The 18,285-nt window shown below is 42.0% G+C and overlaps 1 protein-coding gene across 5 annotated transcripts in view; it reads left to right on the forward strand.

The window, feature by feature from the left end:
• Positions 1-4,262: 4,262 nt before the first annotated feature.
• camk2b2 (calcium/calmodulin-dependent protein kinase (CaM kinase) II beta 2) overlaps positions 4,263-18,285 on the forward strand; it is an 82,104-nt gene continuing 68,081 nt past the window's right edge. For all 5 annotated transcript variants that reach the window (XM_033646452.2, XM_078162218.1, XM_033646451.2 and 2 more), the window contains exons 1-4: positions 4,263-4,487; positions 10,637-10,731; positions 13,201-13,260; positions 17,730-17,784. In XM_033646452.2, the coding sequence (XP_033502343.1) occupies positions 4,426-4,487; positions 10,637-10,731; positions 13,201-13,260; positions 17,730-17,784 (272 nt within the window). In that variant the 5' untranslated portion in view covers positions 4,263-4,425. The remainder of the gene's footprint in view (positions 4,488-10,636; positions 10,732-13,200; positions 13,261-17,729; positions 17,785-18,285) is intronic.

Consider the following 18,285-nt stretch of genomic DNA (forward strand, 5'->3'; position numbering starts at 1 on the left):
GTAGAAAACCTTTATCCATCAGAATGAATATCGCTGCACCAGACCAATACCCGCTCCAACTCGTGGGTGACATAATGCTAGTTGGACACAGGAAACAATATGGCGATCAGCTGGTAAGAGACAATGTTGAATTATAGTAAAGCAGTGGGCTAAAATATGTTGATGAGAACATTTAATGTGAGAAATCAGCAACACATTAACAGAACCTTGGTTCATATTTGATCAGCGCTGCCTACTTTTACTTTCTGATTCAGTTTTCTCAGTCTCTGTTGTTAAAACACAAGAAACAGTATGGCACTTACTTCCTGTTCACAAATTCTCACATTACAGCTAAACAGGGCACTAAAATATGTTTTCTGGAGACATTTTAGGTGAAAATTAGGCAACACAGTAACAAAATCTTGGTTTATATTTGATCAGCGCTGCCTACAGTAGTTCTAACAGTCGATCTCAGTTTTGTCAGCCTCTGTTTTTAAAACACAGGAAACAGTACGGCACTTACTTCCTGTTCACAAATTCTCGTATTACAGCTAAACAGGGCACTAAAATATGTTTTCTGGAGACATTTGCAGTGAGAATTAGGCAACACATTAACAGAATCTTGGTTCATATTTGATCAGTGCTGCCTAATTTTACCGTTTGATTTCAGTTTTTTCAGTCTCCATTTTTAAAACCCAGGAAAAGTATGTCTCCTATTTCCTGTTCACGAATTCTCACATTACAGCTAAACAGGGCACTAAAATATGTTTTCTTGAGGTATTTGCGGTGAGAATTAGGCAACACAGTGACGGAATCTTGGTTTATATTTGATCAGCGCTGCCTACAGTAGTTCTACGGTTTGATCTCAGTTTTTTCAGCCTCTGTTTTTAAAACACAGGAAACAGTATGGCACCTACTTCCTGTTCATGAATTGTCGCATTACAGCTAAACAGGTCACTAAAATACGTTTTCTAGGGGCATTCTAGGTGAGAATTAAGCAACACAGTAACAGAATCTTGGTTTATATTTGATCAGCACTGCCTAGTTTTACCGTGTCAGTTGTGGCGGACGTAAAACAATGCGAAAGTACAATCTGTAGTTCGCGCAAAAGCCAGCGAAAAATCCACTGGATGACATGTTTCAAGCCGTGATATGAGTAGGAAGATCTCTGGTAAGATGGAGGGAAGTTTACCACAGTTCATTTACACATTACCTACCTACATTATTACCATACAAAGCTGGTGGTCTTAATCAGTAGATGGAGTTTCCCGTTGTCATCAAGTAACCTCAGTATACTTACTAGTGATAAACCACAAAAGAACATGTATTAATTATTGATTAAGTCAGTAATTGCAGCTTATGAACTCCTTTAAGAGTATGTTTATTAAACATGGTGGAGTAAAGAGAGTAAAAACAGCTGACCCCAATCCCCAAATAACGTTACTCTACCCCCACTCTGAATATCTGAGCTCATGTTCTGACTGCAGAACTCCGCACTGCTTCTTATCTTTCCTCTCCTTTCACAGACTCTGATCACTCACTTCATTAATTCATAAATCAGTTCTCTGTTACTGTGGAAACTAACAACATTACTCTTAGCCAGACACAAAGGGAAATGTGTCTTCCTGTCATCACTCAGCTCAAAAAAAAAAAAAGACAATGCTGTTGTGCCGTATGGATTCCATCTCCTGCATCCATTTGTGTAGAGCCAAATGTGCTTCATATGCATTCATCAGTAAATCAATCTATACAGTCATCCGTCTTCCCACTCTCGACATGGAAAGAATGAGCTGATGTGCTGAAGGGATGAGAAGAGAAGGGAAGATGGAAACACTGAGTGCAGTTTAACGAGGGCCTTGTGTCTCCTCAGCTGGAGGCAAGAGGTGACATTTTAACTGACAGTGTTAGATAATAAAAAGACCAGACCTTTGCCACATATGTGCATTTCTTTTATTGGTCTGTCTCAGAGAAATTAAACAGGTACCTGGTCTTTACTTTCCTTATTCAAAGATAAATCCACATCCTGCAGTTACTTGCTATGAGATATTGAGTTTCAATTTGTCCAACTTTAGCTGTTATCTGTGCTGTGCCTCTCTGTCATGCTGTTATTACACAAGGTTTCTGCGGATCCTTAAAAAGTTTCAAAAGGCATTGAATTCATTAATCTGAAAGAGGTCTTATTTGGTTTTAAAATGTCTTAAATCAATCTTTCAAAAGTCTTAAAACTGCTTAGCCATGAAGCCAAGACATGAAGTTGCAATGTGGAATCTCAAAATAATTGGTAGTATCCATCCATCCATTTTCATCTGCTTATCAGAGGCCAGGTCGGGGGGGCAGCAGGCCAAGCAAAGCACCCCAGATGTCCCTCTCCCCAGCAATGCTTTCCAGCTCCTCCAGGGGGACCCCAAGGTGTTCCCAGGCCAGATGAGATATGTAATCCCTCCAGTGTGTTCTGGGTCTGCTCCGGGGCCTCCTACCAGTGGAACGTGCCGAGAACACCTCCAATGAGAGGCGCCCAGGAGGCATCCTGATGAGATGCCCCAACCACCTCAAATGACCCTTTAAACGCGAAGGAGCAGCTGCTCTACTCCGAGCTCCCTCCGGATGTTTGTGCTCCTCACCCTATCTCTAAGGGCGTGATCACACCGAGATGAAACGCTAGAAACACAACACCAGTAAAACCATCGTTTTCCTATGATACGGCGCGTCTGACCGGCATTCAAGTGTCTTTTTAGACGGTCATTTTTCTGGCGTCTTTTTAGACGTGCATTTTTGTAGACACCTCTTTTTAGACACGCATAGATGCTGAAAAAGTTAAAATATTTTCAACTTCTTGAGCGTCAGATGCCAGTAGCTAGCACGCATTTAATAAGCGCTTCCAGCATTTCAAGCGTCTTTGAAGCGTCCGCGTCTCATTTCTGTGTGATCACCCCCTAAGGCTGAGAGACAGGGTAAGGAGCACAGATATCCGGAGGGAGCTTGGGGTAGAGTCGCTGTTTCTTCGAGTTTAAAGGGGTCAGCTGAGATGGCCACCCTACAGAGGAAACTCATTTCGGCAGCTTGTATCCGGGATCTCATTCTTTCGGTCACAACCCAGAGCTCATGACCACAGGTGAGGGTTGGGACGTAGATGGACCAGGAAAATGAAAGCTTTGCCTTCCGGCCCAGCTCCCTCTTCACAGCACCAACCCGCCGACCCATCTCACGCTCCATTTTTAAAAAAAATAATAATAATAATAATTTAACAAATGCGTCTTGCATTAACATTAGACACAGATCACAATAGACAAACCAACAACACTGTATTTGTTCATTGTTTTTGATGTGTTCTGTTCTGGAAAGGTGTTTTCTTTTTCAACATTTGAAGTAGATCATCTAACTTTTTAACTTAACCAAAAAGGTCATGTTTTATGTTGCAATAATTTGGGCAAAATTGTCCACAACCCTCAGTAAATATGAAATAGTTTATATTTTTCCTTCAGAGTTGGTTATTGTAAAATTGGTCTTAAATTTAATTTTCAATTCACATTAAAAAAAGTCTTAAATAGCCTATAACAGGAACCCTGATTGCAAACATGTCTGAATCAACCAAATCAAAGCTGCGACGAGCAAACCCACTGACTGCTGCAATTTCATTTAAGTAATTGGTTTCAGCATAAAATTTTGCAGTTTTTAAAATACATTTTTATACATTATAAATATTAAGTAGTTAGCGTAACATAAAGACTGGAAACAGCTAGCCTGGCTAAGTCCAATGCTAACAAAATCTCCATGACACTAATCTGCACAGAGCACAGATGGTGGGAGTTGGGGGGCCCGACAGCAAATTTTTGCCCAGGGCCACCAAACAGGTGACTCCAGCCCTGCCAGAATCTTAAAGCTTTAATGTTTTGTTATATGCAAACAAAGTCCTATGTGATCACTGAAATGCACTGAGAAGAATATTCTCTGCAGTTCTCGGTTCACTTCTTGATGAAAGTCTATAAATAGATGGAGACAGGCAGCTCCAGTAAGTTACAAGTGGAGTAATTTCATTATGGGCTGCAGGCTTCTCTTCATTGTATGATTTATTATAATGTGTAATCAAATGCAGCGCTCCCCCGCACTCTTCAATCAGCCTCTCATTCCACTTTTTCTTTATTTCTTTCCCTTTTTTTCCAACCCAAAGGGAACACGTCACGCGCTGAGCTCACATTACCAGTTAGTGTGGTATTTAAAGAGTCCGTCCTCACAGCGGAGGGAGCCCACTGCCTACCGTCCGAGCCGGGACCGTGCGTGCGTGTGTGTGTGTATCAGTGTGTGTGTGTGCCGGGCTGCAGCTGAACCACTCAGCCGTCCGGGGGTTTGAGGTGGGCGGAGACTGAGAGCCCGAGGTCCTCCCGTCCGCAGCGACGCACCGTGCATTTCGGACTCGGCACCCGCACCCGTCCGAGGAGGGGAGACATCATGGCAACCACTACTTGTACACGTTTTACAGATGAATACCAGCTGTACGAGGAGCTTGGCAAGTAAGCCGCTGTTCCATTACGCTTTTGTGAGTCTCCTGCATGCAGCCTGACTCTGCGTGTCCTAACCGGAGGGATGGAGGTCTGCACATCTGCGGTGATCGATGCAGCTCCATCTCTCCAAAACAAAACGCACGCTGGTCCGGAGCGCTCCTGCATCTCTGCAAACCTAAATGACCATTGCCTCCCAATGCATTGCTTTCTATGTGGACTCCATTAGACTTGTTTAAATGCAGATAGGTTTTTGCATGAAGATGGGGCTGCATGAGCTCGGGAGCACTTCTGGGAACACCCCCCCCCCCCCCTCCCCTCCCCTCCCCTCCCCCCTCTGCCCAAAGGCTAATTAGGGACAAACGGGCCTAATATCAGGAAAAGCTGATGTGTCGGCATTAAGCTCCCCCATCATCAGCTGGCTTTAATCACAGTGGCACACAGCTGAGGAGAGAAGTGAGAGAATAACGCAGCTGCTGCTTATACTGCTAATCTAATGAGGTGTGTCCCGTGGTAAAAAAGAAATAGGGAGATTCATTGGTGGCCCCTAATAGCATGCAGACAAATGGAGAGAGACTGAAGAGGCTTTGGGTGCCACAGTGGGTAGATGCAAAGTGGACTCAATGTCTCTGTCAGGTTGTGCGTGGGTAGAGAGGATCTCTGCCTCACAGGAACATTTATTCCACAGTTCAGTGCTGTGGATGGTTTCAGCTCTAATGTTGATGTTTTCTGCTCAGGGGTCTTTTGTGATGGCTGGGATCTCCAGGCTGCTGTGTGTGTGTGTGTGTGTGTGTGTGTGTGTGTGTGGTGGTGGTGGTGGTGGTGGTGGGGGGGGTGATAAGTTAAAGACAATAGAGATGCCGGAGTAGCAGCAGCTGCCCTCACTGATAACAGCCTCATTGCTGTTTTGCTGGTGCTGTCACTTTTTTGGTTTGTGATGGGTGTGTGTGTGTGTGTGTGTGTGTGTGTGTGAGAGATGCAGATGTAAAGAGGAGGATGTTTAATGACTCAAGTGTTTGGAGATCGGGGGGTTTGGTTTTTGGGTTGGGCTGCAATTAAAGTTGAAATTATTAGTCGATTGACAGAAAAAAATCGGCCAAATGCAACACGTTCTCGACCTCGTCACATATCAACATTTGGTCTTGGACTTTCCACATCCAGATATGACGTGCAAGGTACCCTGGGTGCGTTGACGTTCTTGACACCATGTCAAGTTCTGCTCGTTACATGCATTGTCTTCTTTCAAAATATACTTACGTTTTCTCAGGAAATTTATCGTTTACATACAGTCTCTTTCCAAATAAAGGCACTATGTCAGTAAAACACTGCAAATCTAAATTTCGTTTCCTTCAACAACAAAAGCATGTGGTTGGGTTTGGGAAAAAAGGGTTCGGGTTTGGCTTTATAATCTTACAGGACACAAACGCTGCTCTCCTGGGTGAAAGTCCATGATTGTTGGACCATCCACCACCACTCCCGTCTGCCATACTCGGATGTTCGCCACCTTAACTTTCGTTCTTGTCCCACCGCGTACCCCCTGACACCGCTGAGCGCTATTAAACTATAACGCCAACTGGCCGCATATGATGTCGACGTTAAAGGATGGCTTTTTTCGTCAGTGTCTGATGCCCCAAGTCACTGCCCAAGCACCGGATTTCAATGACTTCAGAGTGAGACCGGGTTGCCAAATGTTCCAGTCCCAGTTTCTTCATGGTTGCTTTTCCAGTGGATGAAAATGGGTTAAATATGGACTTCAAGTTTAGGATGTTTTGACTTTAGATTATTTTTATTGGCTTTTTTTGCCTTTATTGACAGAACAGAAGGTGAAATGGGGAGACAGAGAGAGAGTGGGGACGGACATGCAGCAAAGGGCCGCGCACCGGATTCAAACCCGCGGCCGCTGCAGCAAGGCGGTGCCTCTGTACATGGGGCGCCGGCACTATCCACTACACTACCGATGCCCCAGGATGTTTTGATTTTGAATGAATCATACTAAGAGTGTGTACTCCATCAATTTAATCTTGGAGTCCTACAATGGACAGTAGCTCATTTTCTGGCCACTTGGGGGCAGCAGAAACAAGTTGCGAACACAACAATGACATATTATCACTTTGTAGGTTGATATAATTAATTATTAGGAGTCTACATGTTTGTGTTCACCTGATAAATAAAGTCAAATAGAGAGGCAAAGTCCCTGCAAACCACGGATATGTTACATTTGCATGTTATTATGTTGCGGATCAATCGAAACTTTCCGTTTTCACAGCACTGCGGTTAAGTGTGGTTAGGTGTAGGCACAAAACCACTTGGTTATGGTTACGAAAAGATCGTGTTTTGGCTTAAAACCTGGTTTTGGTGGCAAAATCCCTGCTGGAAAAACAGTGATGCCTCTGAAACTCCGGTGTTCTGCGAAATAAGATTACTTATTTTGTCAGTGGAGTCTGGTGAGTTTGATATAATGTGGAAAAGGTTGTCTGAAGGCAAAATAGCTTAAAAATATTCAAATAAAGCACACACTTAATCTAATATTTGTAGGTGGCTTATCAGCTTATCAAATCTGCATCCTTGAATGACTCGATTTAAAACTCAACTCCAAGATGAACTTTGAAGTACTCGATACATTTTAATGTTAAATTTGTAAACTGACAATTGTTTCAGCTCCAAACCACTCATCCAATTCAGATATTTTTGAATGTCGTATTGAATCAATTTTACCTTCAAAACTAGAAGTAACTTAAAGTATTACGTCATAATACGTAGCCTATTTAAAACACTTAGAGCTTTTCTTGCGCTTTCAACCCCATATCAGGGATAGGTTTCTCATGTAAATTATAAGATGTGATATAAAACCCCTGAAAAAAATACATATTTGCTTTCGGCGAGTGGCTACCTGGATGTTTTGTTATTTACCAATAAAAACATGAGGACATAGAAGATTAGATTAGAGGCTTTGTGCACTCTGATCCATATCCTCCCGACTCCCACCTGCCCTGCAGGTAACCTGTCATGTCAAAGCTCTGCCGCCTTTTCTAGCGCACGGTAGGAGTGTCAGCGAGTGTCATGCTTACTCACCCGGTCTCCTCATAATGTGTGCATGTTGGAGTGCTGGTGAGAGGCAGGGGCTCTGAGGGGAGTGTGAGTGTGTTTCATTGCGTAACAATACCGAGGTGAGATAAAATTAGCTCTGAGAAATGACAGAGGTGGTTATTTCTGTTTGTCTCCGTTGGGTTTGATGAGCAAATGTGGCCCTAAAAACTCCAGCACACACACTTACAGTACTTCTCCTCTGAACGCTCGTTTTTCTTACTCTGATTGTTGTCAATTGATGAGACGCACATCGCTGGGATGTATATTGTGGAGGAAAGAAGAATGCAGGGGGCGCTGCTGCATGGATTGATGCTTTATATAAGTGGTTGTGGCTGTTTAGTTATTCAGAGGTGAATTCACAAAAGGACTGCACAAATTTTGCGGCCGTTAAACCTGCACAAATAAGACAACAACAACAACAATAAAGGGTGAAATACACCCCTAACTGCGCCGCCAAGCACATGGCATCTTGGTGCTCCTGTGCTACAGTATGTGCACATTAAAAACAAGGTCCTGTTATGATCTGGATGGATTCATCGATTCATTGACCAACGATCCAATGTTATCGAAGCAAAGTGAAAACATCGATCCATATCTTCATCTTTAGGATATGCTTTTATTTTGAAAGTCTGTGTCATTGTCAAACAGCGGCAGGCAGATGGCAACCAGCCGAGAGGCAGACGATTAGGATAACGTTATTTACTCGGGAATAAATCAGCAGAGTGGAAATATTTTGGAGAAAAAAGGGAAAAGGGGACAGAGCACATGCCACATGTAAACAATGACGTGATGAGATAAAACATGACGTAACGTTAACTGCCTGGCAGCCATTTTACACCACTAGCTTCTTGCTTTAGCAACATTAGCTGCTCTGTTTCAACAGTGTTCGGCTGAAAAACAGTGCATGCAGGCTGAAATTCAACCAAGCTATTCTGTCAGGAGATACAGTGACTTAAACCACTGGTGAGGAAGAGAAATAATAACTTTACATGTCATTTGTTTAGCTAACGTTATAAGATAAGGAAAACGTCCGCTAGCTGCTAGGCTAATGTAAACATGCTAAAGCTAGCTGGGTGACTGGCTAAAACAGTTGTTTTGTCCATGAACCCTGACAGTTATTACTGAGCTCACTTTGATACTTATGTTAAATTATGTTGTTGTTCGACCTGAAATTTTAGGAAAAAGATGATGGTTTGGGTTAAAATAAAAAGATGTCTTCCAGAAAGGTCTTTCTGTCAGAAAGCCCTGAAGGTGAACTTATCCCATGTGCTGTGTAATGCGTGTTTGTGGAGTCAGTTTAAAGTGAACTTTACTGCATTTAAGCGGCTACAGTTACTTATTTATGTGTAGTTTATACCTTTAATGTCCAGAAGTAAAAAAGAAAGGCGTGGCAGCTTCTTCTGTAACTGATTGTGTTAAATGGACAGATAATATCGTCTCATATCGACCCCAGTCCCCTAAATTGCTTCAAATCAAAATCGTATTGCGACAGACTTTGTAATATCGGCATATATTGTATTGTTTTCCAATAATCTGTATAATATCGTATCAAGATGAGACTGGTGATCTATTTGAGTCTTACTGGAAAAAACAGTCCAATTCACAAAGATGAGCGCTAACAGCCACACGCAGTTACAATGAAATTATTAGCGTCTTCAGAGAATTGGTGGTAACTGAAGCACACCGACTGATGGTGTTGATAAATCATAAATACAGTTTCTCTGCCACGTTTACATCCCTTGCTTCAAGTTTGGAGGAGTGCCTCGTGGAGCTTGCGGTTTGAAGTTTAATTTTTCTCTTTCCATTGTTCTACCTGCGGTGTTCTTGGTGCAAAGCGACATTTATACTTTGCCATATGGATAATTACAATGAGACGCATAAAAAGTGCGAACCTCACTCAGCTGCAAAACGTAAAATCATCAGCACAACATTTGTAGCGAGTAGCCTACTATCAATGAAAACAGCTGCTAAGAGGCTGAGTAGGCTTGTAACTGTGTCCAGAGATGTGTTTAATGGTAGCGAAAAACTTTCAACTGGTATAATTAAGGCAAAACAAGATGAAATGAAATATTACATTACATGATGTTACGGTCAATAGAAAATATTATAGCCAAATACTCAACCTATTTGTCCAAGAGTCTCCCCATAACTCAACATAACTTTCCTAAACCTAACCTACGAAACTTTACAAAACTAAACCTAACCTACTGTACGTAACTTTACTAACCTAACCTATGTAACTTTACTGACTTAAACCTAACCTGTGTAACTTTACTGACTTAAACCTAACCTATGTAACTTTACTGACTTAAACCTAACCTGCGTAACTTTACTGACTTAAACCTAACCTATGTAACTTTACTGACTTAAACCTAACCTGCGTAACTTTACTGACTTAAACCTAACCTGCGTAACTTTACTGACTTAAACCTAACCTATGTAACTTTACTGACTTAAACCTAACCTACGTAACTTTATTAACCTAAACCTAACCTATGTAACTTTACTTTCCTAAACCTAACCTACGTGACTTTAACTTTCTTAAACCTAACCCATGTAACTTTACTCTCCTTACTGACTTAAACCTAACGAAGATTCATTTCTAAACCTAACCTATGTAACTTTACCAACCTAAATCTCACATACTTAACTTTACTTTCTGGAACCTAACCTAACCAGTAGGGCCACTAATCTATTGGGTGCTAATTTGTTAGATATTGTTCAAACCATTGACTGAGGATTTGATGACATGCATGATTCTAAAATGGGACATTCTGCTTTATGACTACTTTTACTTTTGGTGCTTTGAGTACATTTTAATGCTATTACTGTAGTTCTTGAGTGCAGGACTTCTCCTTGTAACAGAGTATTTCTACACTGTGTTGTTGCTACTTGCACAAAAAGATCTGAGCCTGGTGTACATCGGGGATGCAGATCAGGGTGGTCTGAAAGCAGAGAGGAGTCCAGGACGACTACGAGGTCACTCTGATAGCTGAGACGCCCCTTTGATGCTGACAAAGCTTATATGGCAGCTGACCCGTCTCCTCCCTCTGTCCCCTGTCTTTGTTTCCCAGGGGGGCCTTTTCAGTGGTGCGCCGCTGTGTCAAACTCTGCACAGGCCAAGAGTACGCCGCCAAAATCATCAACACCAAAAAGCTCTCGGCCAGAGGTGAGTGAAAAAGACATTTTAACAGACGCCCCTATGACATGAGTGTGTTTTCCAGGGGGCTACTATGAAGAAGGGATGTGGAGAAGCAGTGAGGCATCATGGGGGTTTTCATCAGGATGTGTATGTGTGTGTATGTCCCAGATCTGAAGGCTCACATTAGCATATTTTAGCGAGTGTTTGATTCCAGCGTGTGAAGCCTCCACGTCTGTTCATCCTCCTCCTCCTCCGAGAGAGAAAGAGGCAGATGACGGTTTCAGTCAGATGAATCCACAGCGAGAGGAACGATCCGAGCATCAAAAGCGACGACAGAAATCTACATTTTTCCCCGAACAAAGTGTTTAGGAGGACGGATTGTAAACCAGTTTCCCTACTATACATTGTTGTGACAGGGTATGCAAACAGAGTCCCTTTATTGGGCTATTTGTAGCGTTTTAGACGTGATGTCATCCCGTCTTTGTCTCCCAATATAATACTGATCAAGAACTGTAAAAAAAAAAAAACGCCCCAGAAATCATCTAAAAATAGCAACAATGGTGTGATCACAGCAAAGAAATGAGATCACGGGTGGGATGATGGTCGCATCAGTCTCACACACCAGCTTGTCTCCTAGATCCAGGCCTCTCTGTTTCGTCCTTTGAGGTCAGATCACTCCACCACTTTTACATGACTGACGCAGATCTGAGGTCTGAGTCAGGACTGGAACTGTACAGCTGTCAGTCACATGAAACACAGATATTAAACTGACACTGCTTATCAGGACTCAATGGGACCTCCTCTCTTTGCTCCATGTTTCCTCTCGCCTCCCCTCCCCTCTTGTTGTTTCCTTCTCTCTTGTTTCCTCTCCTTGCCTCTCCTCATTTTCACTTTCCTTGGCTTATGTTGTTTCCTTTCTCTGCTTCCTTATCTCATTTTCTCTTCTCTTTAAATCTCTCCTTTCCACTCATTTTCTTTCCTCACCATGTTTACGCTCTCTTCTCATTTCCTCTCTTGTCCTCTTGTTCTCCTCTTTTCTTGTTTCCTCCTCTCCTATTGTTTCCTTTTCCATCCCCTTGTTGCCTCTTCTTTCTCTTTATTCACTTTTTTCTTCTTATGTAGTTTCCTCCTCTCTTGTCTCCTTTCCTCCAAAACCAAAACCTCTCTTTCTCCTCTACTCCACCTCACCTCTCTTTTTCTCTTCTCTTGTTTCCTCTTCTCTTGTCTCCTCTCCTCCCTTTCTCCTCTACTCCACCTCACCTCTCTTTTTCTCTTACCTTGTTGCCTCTTCTCTTCTCCTCTTCACTCCATTTCCTTTCCTCGCCTCTTATTTCCTTCAGTTCTTTCCTCTTATCTCCTCTCCTTTCCTCTCTTGTTGTTTCCTCCTCTTCACTTGTTTCCTCTTCTGTCCCCCTGTTGCCTCACTCCACTCCTTTTCTCTTCTCTCTACTCCACTCTGTCTTTTCCTCTCCTCTTATTTCCTTCAGTCCATTCCTCTTATCTTATTTACTCTTCTTTTGTCTCCCTTCCTTCATCTCTTGTTTCCTCATCTTCTTGCTTCTTCTTTCTGCTCTCCTTCTTTCCTCCTCTCATCTTGTTTCCTCTTCTGTCCCCTTGTTGCCTCTTCTTCACTCCTTTTCTTTCACTCCTCCTCTGCTCTCATTTCCTCTTCTCTTGTCTCCTTTCCTTCTTCTCTTGTTCTCTCCTCTCCTCTCCTCCCCCTATTTTCGTTTCATACTCATTTCTCCTCTTCTTTTCTCCTCTTATGTCCTATCCTCCCTTTTTGTGTCCTCCTTTACTCTCCTCTCCTCTTCTGTCCCCTTGTTGCCTCCTCACTACTGCTCTTCTTCTACTCCCATTTCCTTTCCTCACCTCTTTTCTTCAGTCCTGTCTTATTATCTTGTGTCCTCTTCTCTTGTCTCCTCTCCTTCTCCTTTTATTTCCTCCTTTTCTCTCTTCTCCTTTCTTTCTTTTTCCTCCTACCCTCTCATTTCATCTTCAGTCCCCTTGTTGCCTCTTCTCTTTATTTTCTTTCCTCACCTTTTATTATACCTGCAGTCCTTTCTTCTTATCTTGTTTCCTCTTCTCTTGTCTCCTCTCCTTCTGTCTCATCGACACCTCCTCACCTCTCTTCTTCTCTCTCCTCGTTGCCTCTTCTCCTCTCCTCCTTCCTCCTCTCTTCTCCTCTTTCTGAAATGAGAGGTTAAGTGGGCATCTGGGACAAATGTAGCCCTCAGGCCGTTCTCATCTGTGTGTGTGTGTGTAGTAAAGTCATGAGTGTGTGTCTCCTAACTCCTTGTCGATCACCTTGAGAAAAGTTACCATTTCAAACTGTATCAACTGAAATGACGTTTACACTATGGTATATTTGTCCACCTGTTTCCTGTTTGTATTTGTGTTTGTGTTTACACTGAACACAAACAGCTGCTTCTTCTCTCACTTGTCTGTGTAAACCTGAGATGTCGTTGTGAATCCTAAAGTCTGACTGTTTTACAGACCATCAGAAACTGGAGAGAGAAGCCAGGATCTGCAGATTGCTCAAGCACTCCAACATCGGTAAGACTCCATTTACATGATGTCAGTGGTTCCTAATCTTTATTGGACACTTTCGACCCCTTAAAACGAAGCAATGTCTACTTGTGATCTCTACTGCAGCTACTTGGTGTGCAGATCTATTTGTTTGTACTCTACTTGTGACCCCTTGTTGCAGGTGTCATATGATAGGTATTAAACATTAACCTTTTTACTGGGTTTCAACTCAAGGTGCAACAATTAGTCGATTGACAGCTGCTCTGATAATAGTATAAATGTTTATCCTGAAATATTTGCTTACCCACAGCAAGTTTATTTGTAAAGCATCTTTCAGCAAGAGGGCAATTCAGAGTGCTTTACATGAGAGGAGAGATGAAGTATTAGATAAAGAAACAGGCAATATAAAAGGACACATTAAATATGATTTAAAAGAGTAGAATAAATGATAAGATACGCTTAAATGGAATAAAACAGGAGAACGAAAATGACAGTGCAGCGCAAGAAATTAACCCATTCAGACCCCTCGTCCGTGCCAATGGACATAACTTTTCTAGATCTATGATTGCTGTTATCTGACTCCACTCAGGTGCACAGATTTATTTGATGGGATGTTTATAAGCCAATCACAGTGTTCCACATCATCTAAAGTGGACTGCAGTAGAGCCACGCCCCCTTTTTTAACAAGCATGGCCGACCATAAGACAAGGAGGAAGCACAAGGCACGTTTCAGTCTATAAATCATGTTGTTAAAGTGCATAATTTGGGTTTCAACATACACAAAATGTCAAAATATCATTTGAAAGATTTCTGGCTTTTACTTAGGGTTTTGGACCTGAGTGTCAGCAGAAAATGAAGAGGGGGAATACTGCTCTAATTTGATTTTCTGATGAATCAATCAGATTATAATGCATCCTATTTATTATGTTTACAGAAAGTTAATCTCGGGAGGTTTTCTTCATCCTGTTTTCTGGAGATACTTCAGAAATTGAGGATATTTTGAGTCGTCGTGATGATGATGGAAAATATATAAATGCAATGTGTTTAAAACATCACTTTACTCACTGATATGAGTTAACCATTCATGAAAAATGAAAAATCTAATGTTTTTTGTTGAAATAAAGGTCTGTTAAGACCATTTATTGTCAATTTTCCTCATAGATTTCTGCGTTAAGATTTTTTTGTATAGTGGAATGGACGGGAAAAAAACATAGTTAAGTTGCCTGATCACAAACTAAATTGCTAATTATTTATGAGTGCATTCAGAGTAGAAATCCACCATATATACTTTTTGTGTGTGTGTGTGGAGCATAATTAGGTTCTGAATGGGTTAAAAAGAAACCTTGATTTGTAGTTTTGAAGTTTTGAGTTTTATAGCTCCTCATATGTGATGATTTGATGCTTCTCTTTGTCATACTTGAAAGTGAAGTAAATATCTTCTGATTTTAGATAAAACAAGGCGTCTGAAGGTGTCACTTTGGGACACTGTCTGTGGGAACTTGAAACAAACATTTTTAAAAAATATTTTCTGAAACTTCGAAGTCATAACAATTAATTGATGAATTAAAAAAAGTAATTTTCAGATTAATTTATTAGTTAGTTCAAACCTGCAAAATAGAAGTGTCTGGATTCAGTGATTTGTTACATGGTGAAATTGCAAATAATTCATAAGACAGAAACACGATCAATTTAAGGTCTTAACAGTCATTACAATAATTAAATTAATTATTTTCTTGTTGTTAACAAATCCCTTGAGAGGACCAAAGCCAACAGCAACATGCTTTGTTGATCTCCATGATATATTAAGATGGTCACTGTGTCAGAGTAGGACATCATGGACTCATCACTTCCTGCTGTGACTTGGCTGAGAGACACGACAGACTGCTCGTTGGACTCGTTGCCAAGAACAGACTTCACCTTTCCACCTGACAGCACCATTAGTCTTCCTTCACTGAGCTGTGTCTGGAATGTCATCTTTAAATATGTCTCCAGCTGATTGATGTAGTTTTATAGTTTTCAGGAGTAAAGTGCATTTGTTGGGGACTATTTTCAGCGGAGGATTGATCCACATTTGGTGCTCTAGTGAGTGTTTGTGGCAGCAGGTTGGTGTATGTGGGATTGAGTCCAGATAAACTACAGTGTGTGTTCTTGGTAACAAAGGAACATGACACTGAGTACAACAGTGTGGCTCTCTGATCTGTTTTTTATACTTTTTAATTTTATCCAATAAAGAGGGACAAGCTCTCTGAGGTACTTCGCTTGCTAAAACCTGATATGTGGTATTACACTCGAAATTAAAGAGCTGTGCAGCAAGTTCAATTCTTGCTTTGGGGAAATGGTTTCAGTCTTCTCAGTGGTATCGAGACGCTGTCCTCTAACCAGCTTGTTCATCTACATTCTATTATCCCGATCAGTATATATATATTCTTGTGACAGCTGCTTGTTTGTTTTTGGGATAGTGGAGGGATTCGATGTAAGCTAACTGAAGAGGAACAAACATAACAGGTGTGCAAGAAAAGGAGGTGGTCAGTGTGTCCACTGAACCAAGCAGGGAGCTACAGGGTGAATATGTTTTGGTCCAACAAGTGCAAAACATGGACGAGAAGTAGCACTTTTGGTATTTTCGCATGTCTACCAACCGCCTTGATGATCTGGGGTCTCATTTATAAAACAATGCGTACAATCCATACTAAGAATGCTCGTGCAGAGAAAAGCCAAAAATGGCGTGCGCAAAAAAAAACATTGGACAAATTCTATAATCAGGCTTCCACCTCACTAACTGCATCGCCAATTTCCTCTCTCCAAAATGTTCATAAGCATGGGTCAAAGTCTGTTTTCATAGATCACAACATTTGCGTGGAAAGTGGCGTACGCCTCTTTCAGTCCTCATTTTATGTGTACGCAGTGTTTATAAATGATGAGTCAACTGGATTCAGCCCCATGTTTCGGGTTCCCACAGTCATGGAAAATGTAGTAAAGTCATGGAATTTCACAGTCTCATTTTCCAGGCCTGGCCTGGCCATGAAAAAATCATTGAAGTTTTGGGAAACTCATGGAATTTTGTCCGTTACAGTAATCTGCCGGAGATATCCTGCCACGTAATGTAACATAACTGCAAATTTATTTTCTGTATATTAGCTGTTGACATAACGTAGCTCTAATATGCGTCAGCTTAGGACTGCACTAAATACTGTTTCAGCATCGACCTTGTGATGTGCAATACTTGCATCAAAGGCAAAATAACTCAAACAATTTATTTCATGCTTGATACAAGTGGAAAATTTCCACAGTACTCCCCCTTACCAACCATTTTCCATGATTTATACCGGCCACGCCTCCTGCTTTTAGACGTAACATGTATATGTGACATAGTGTGGTGGCGTTTGTTATGAGAAGTGAGACCCTCCTGCATGTGTGTGTGTAGAAAAGTACTGTAACCAGGCCAGCAAGTGCAGCTGACACAGTGACGTGCATGCTTTTTCGAAATGAAAATTTTATTATGGGTCCTTGGAAAGTCATGAAAAGTATCCAGTATATGTGCCAGAGAAGCTCGCCGTGACTATCCAATCACATTACGTGACAAGATATGACAGTGTCTGCAACATAACAACATTCTCCAGGTGCATGACGTGACAGGGAAGTGTCAAGCGACAGTTTTCTGTTGAAAATGTGTCATTTTAGTTGAGCAACACTCATCAAAAGTGTCCGACCATAAATTAGGCTTTCTTGTCAGTTAGCGAGTTCGTAGGCTCGTTTGCTAACTTAAAGGAAGACAGTAAGTCCATATACTTAGAAGATGTATTGGTACCATCAGTTCCTGTCTCACAAGTGTCTGTAAACAATGTGTCTTTTGTGGAGCAGTTTGTACTAAAACAGAGAATTTATTCATTCGTTTTCCGTAACCGCTTAGAGACAGACAACCATTCACACTCACATTCACACCTACGGACAATTTAGAGTCACCAATTAACCTGCATGTCTTTGGACTGTGGGAGGAAGTCAGAAGAAACCCACGCTGACACAGGGAGAACATGCAAACTCCGCAGAGGAGGGCTCCCTGCTGTGAAGCAACCACTGCTTACCACTGCACCAGCGTGCCACCAGCAACAGAGGAGGTTCAATAAAAGGAGATGCTGCAACACGTCTCTGCAAAGTTCATCAAACTTGAACTTGACAGGAAAGATTTGCAGAGATTTATTTTTCCCTCACCAGCCAATCTACTCACAGTTTCCACTGAAATGAATTGATTTCACCATGAAATTTTGAATGCCGGTGTGACTCACCCTTTATGCTGCTCAGACAATAGTTGTTAGTCGGATCAATTCAATTTGGTCTTTTCTTGGGGTTCGTTTTTAGCAACCAAAATCTAACACATAACCAGCCTCGCCTGTTAGGAATGAATCAATAAGATGTGTGCATTACAGCAAAGAAACCCAACATCAGATTATTTTGATGCCTCTGTGTGTTTTTGTTTCTCCCTCCTTCTCCTCCCGCAGTTCGTCTCCATGACAGTATCTCAGAGGAAGGCTTCCACTATCTCCTCTTTGACCTGTGAGTTGTTTCCTCTTTCCTTCCTCCCTTCCACCTCCTCGCCTCTACTTCATCTCCTCTTTCTCTGCCATACTGTGCTGCTCTCCCTCCTCCTCCCTCTCCCTTGGTGCTTCATTTTCCACTCCCTTCCTTCAATCCTCACTGCATCTGTCTCCTCCTTTTCTTTCTTTATATCCGCATTCCTTCTTCTCCTCTCCTCTCCTCATCCCCTCCTTGCTCTTCCAGGGCAGTTCCCCCCATTACATAACACCCCACCCCTCCTCCCTACCTCCATCCTTGCGGCTTCCACACTAGCGCACACACACGCATAGACACACATACACGGATACAACACTCCCCCGCACTGGAGCCAGTCTCCATGGCAACCCAGTCGGAGTGAATCCTGCAGCCGGGGTTTCCCCCTAATGAGGACATCCCCCTCCTGTCTGTGTGTGTGTGTATGTATGTGTGTGTGTGCTGCCTGAGTAAAAGAATGTATGTAATCTGGCATTTTAACCTTCA

This window comes from Epinephelus lanceolatus, chromosome 19 (assembly GCF_041903045.1).
Source record: "Epinephelus lanceolatus isolate andai-2023 chromosome 19, ASM4190304v1, whole genome shotgun sequence".
Classification (NCBI taxonomy): Eukaryota; Metazoa; Chordata; class Actinopteri; order Perciformes; family Serranidae; genus Epinephelus; species Epinephelus lanceolatus.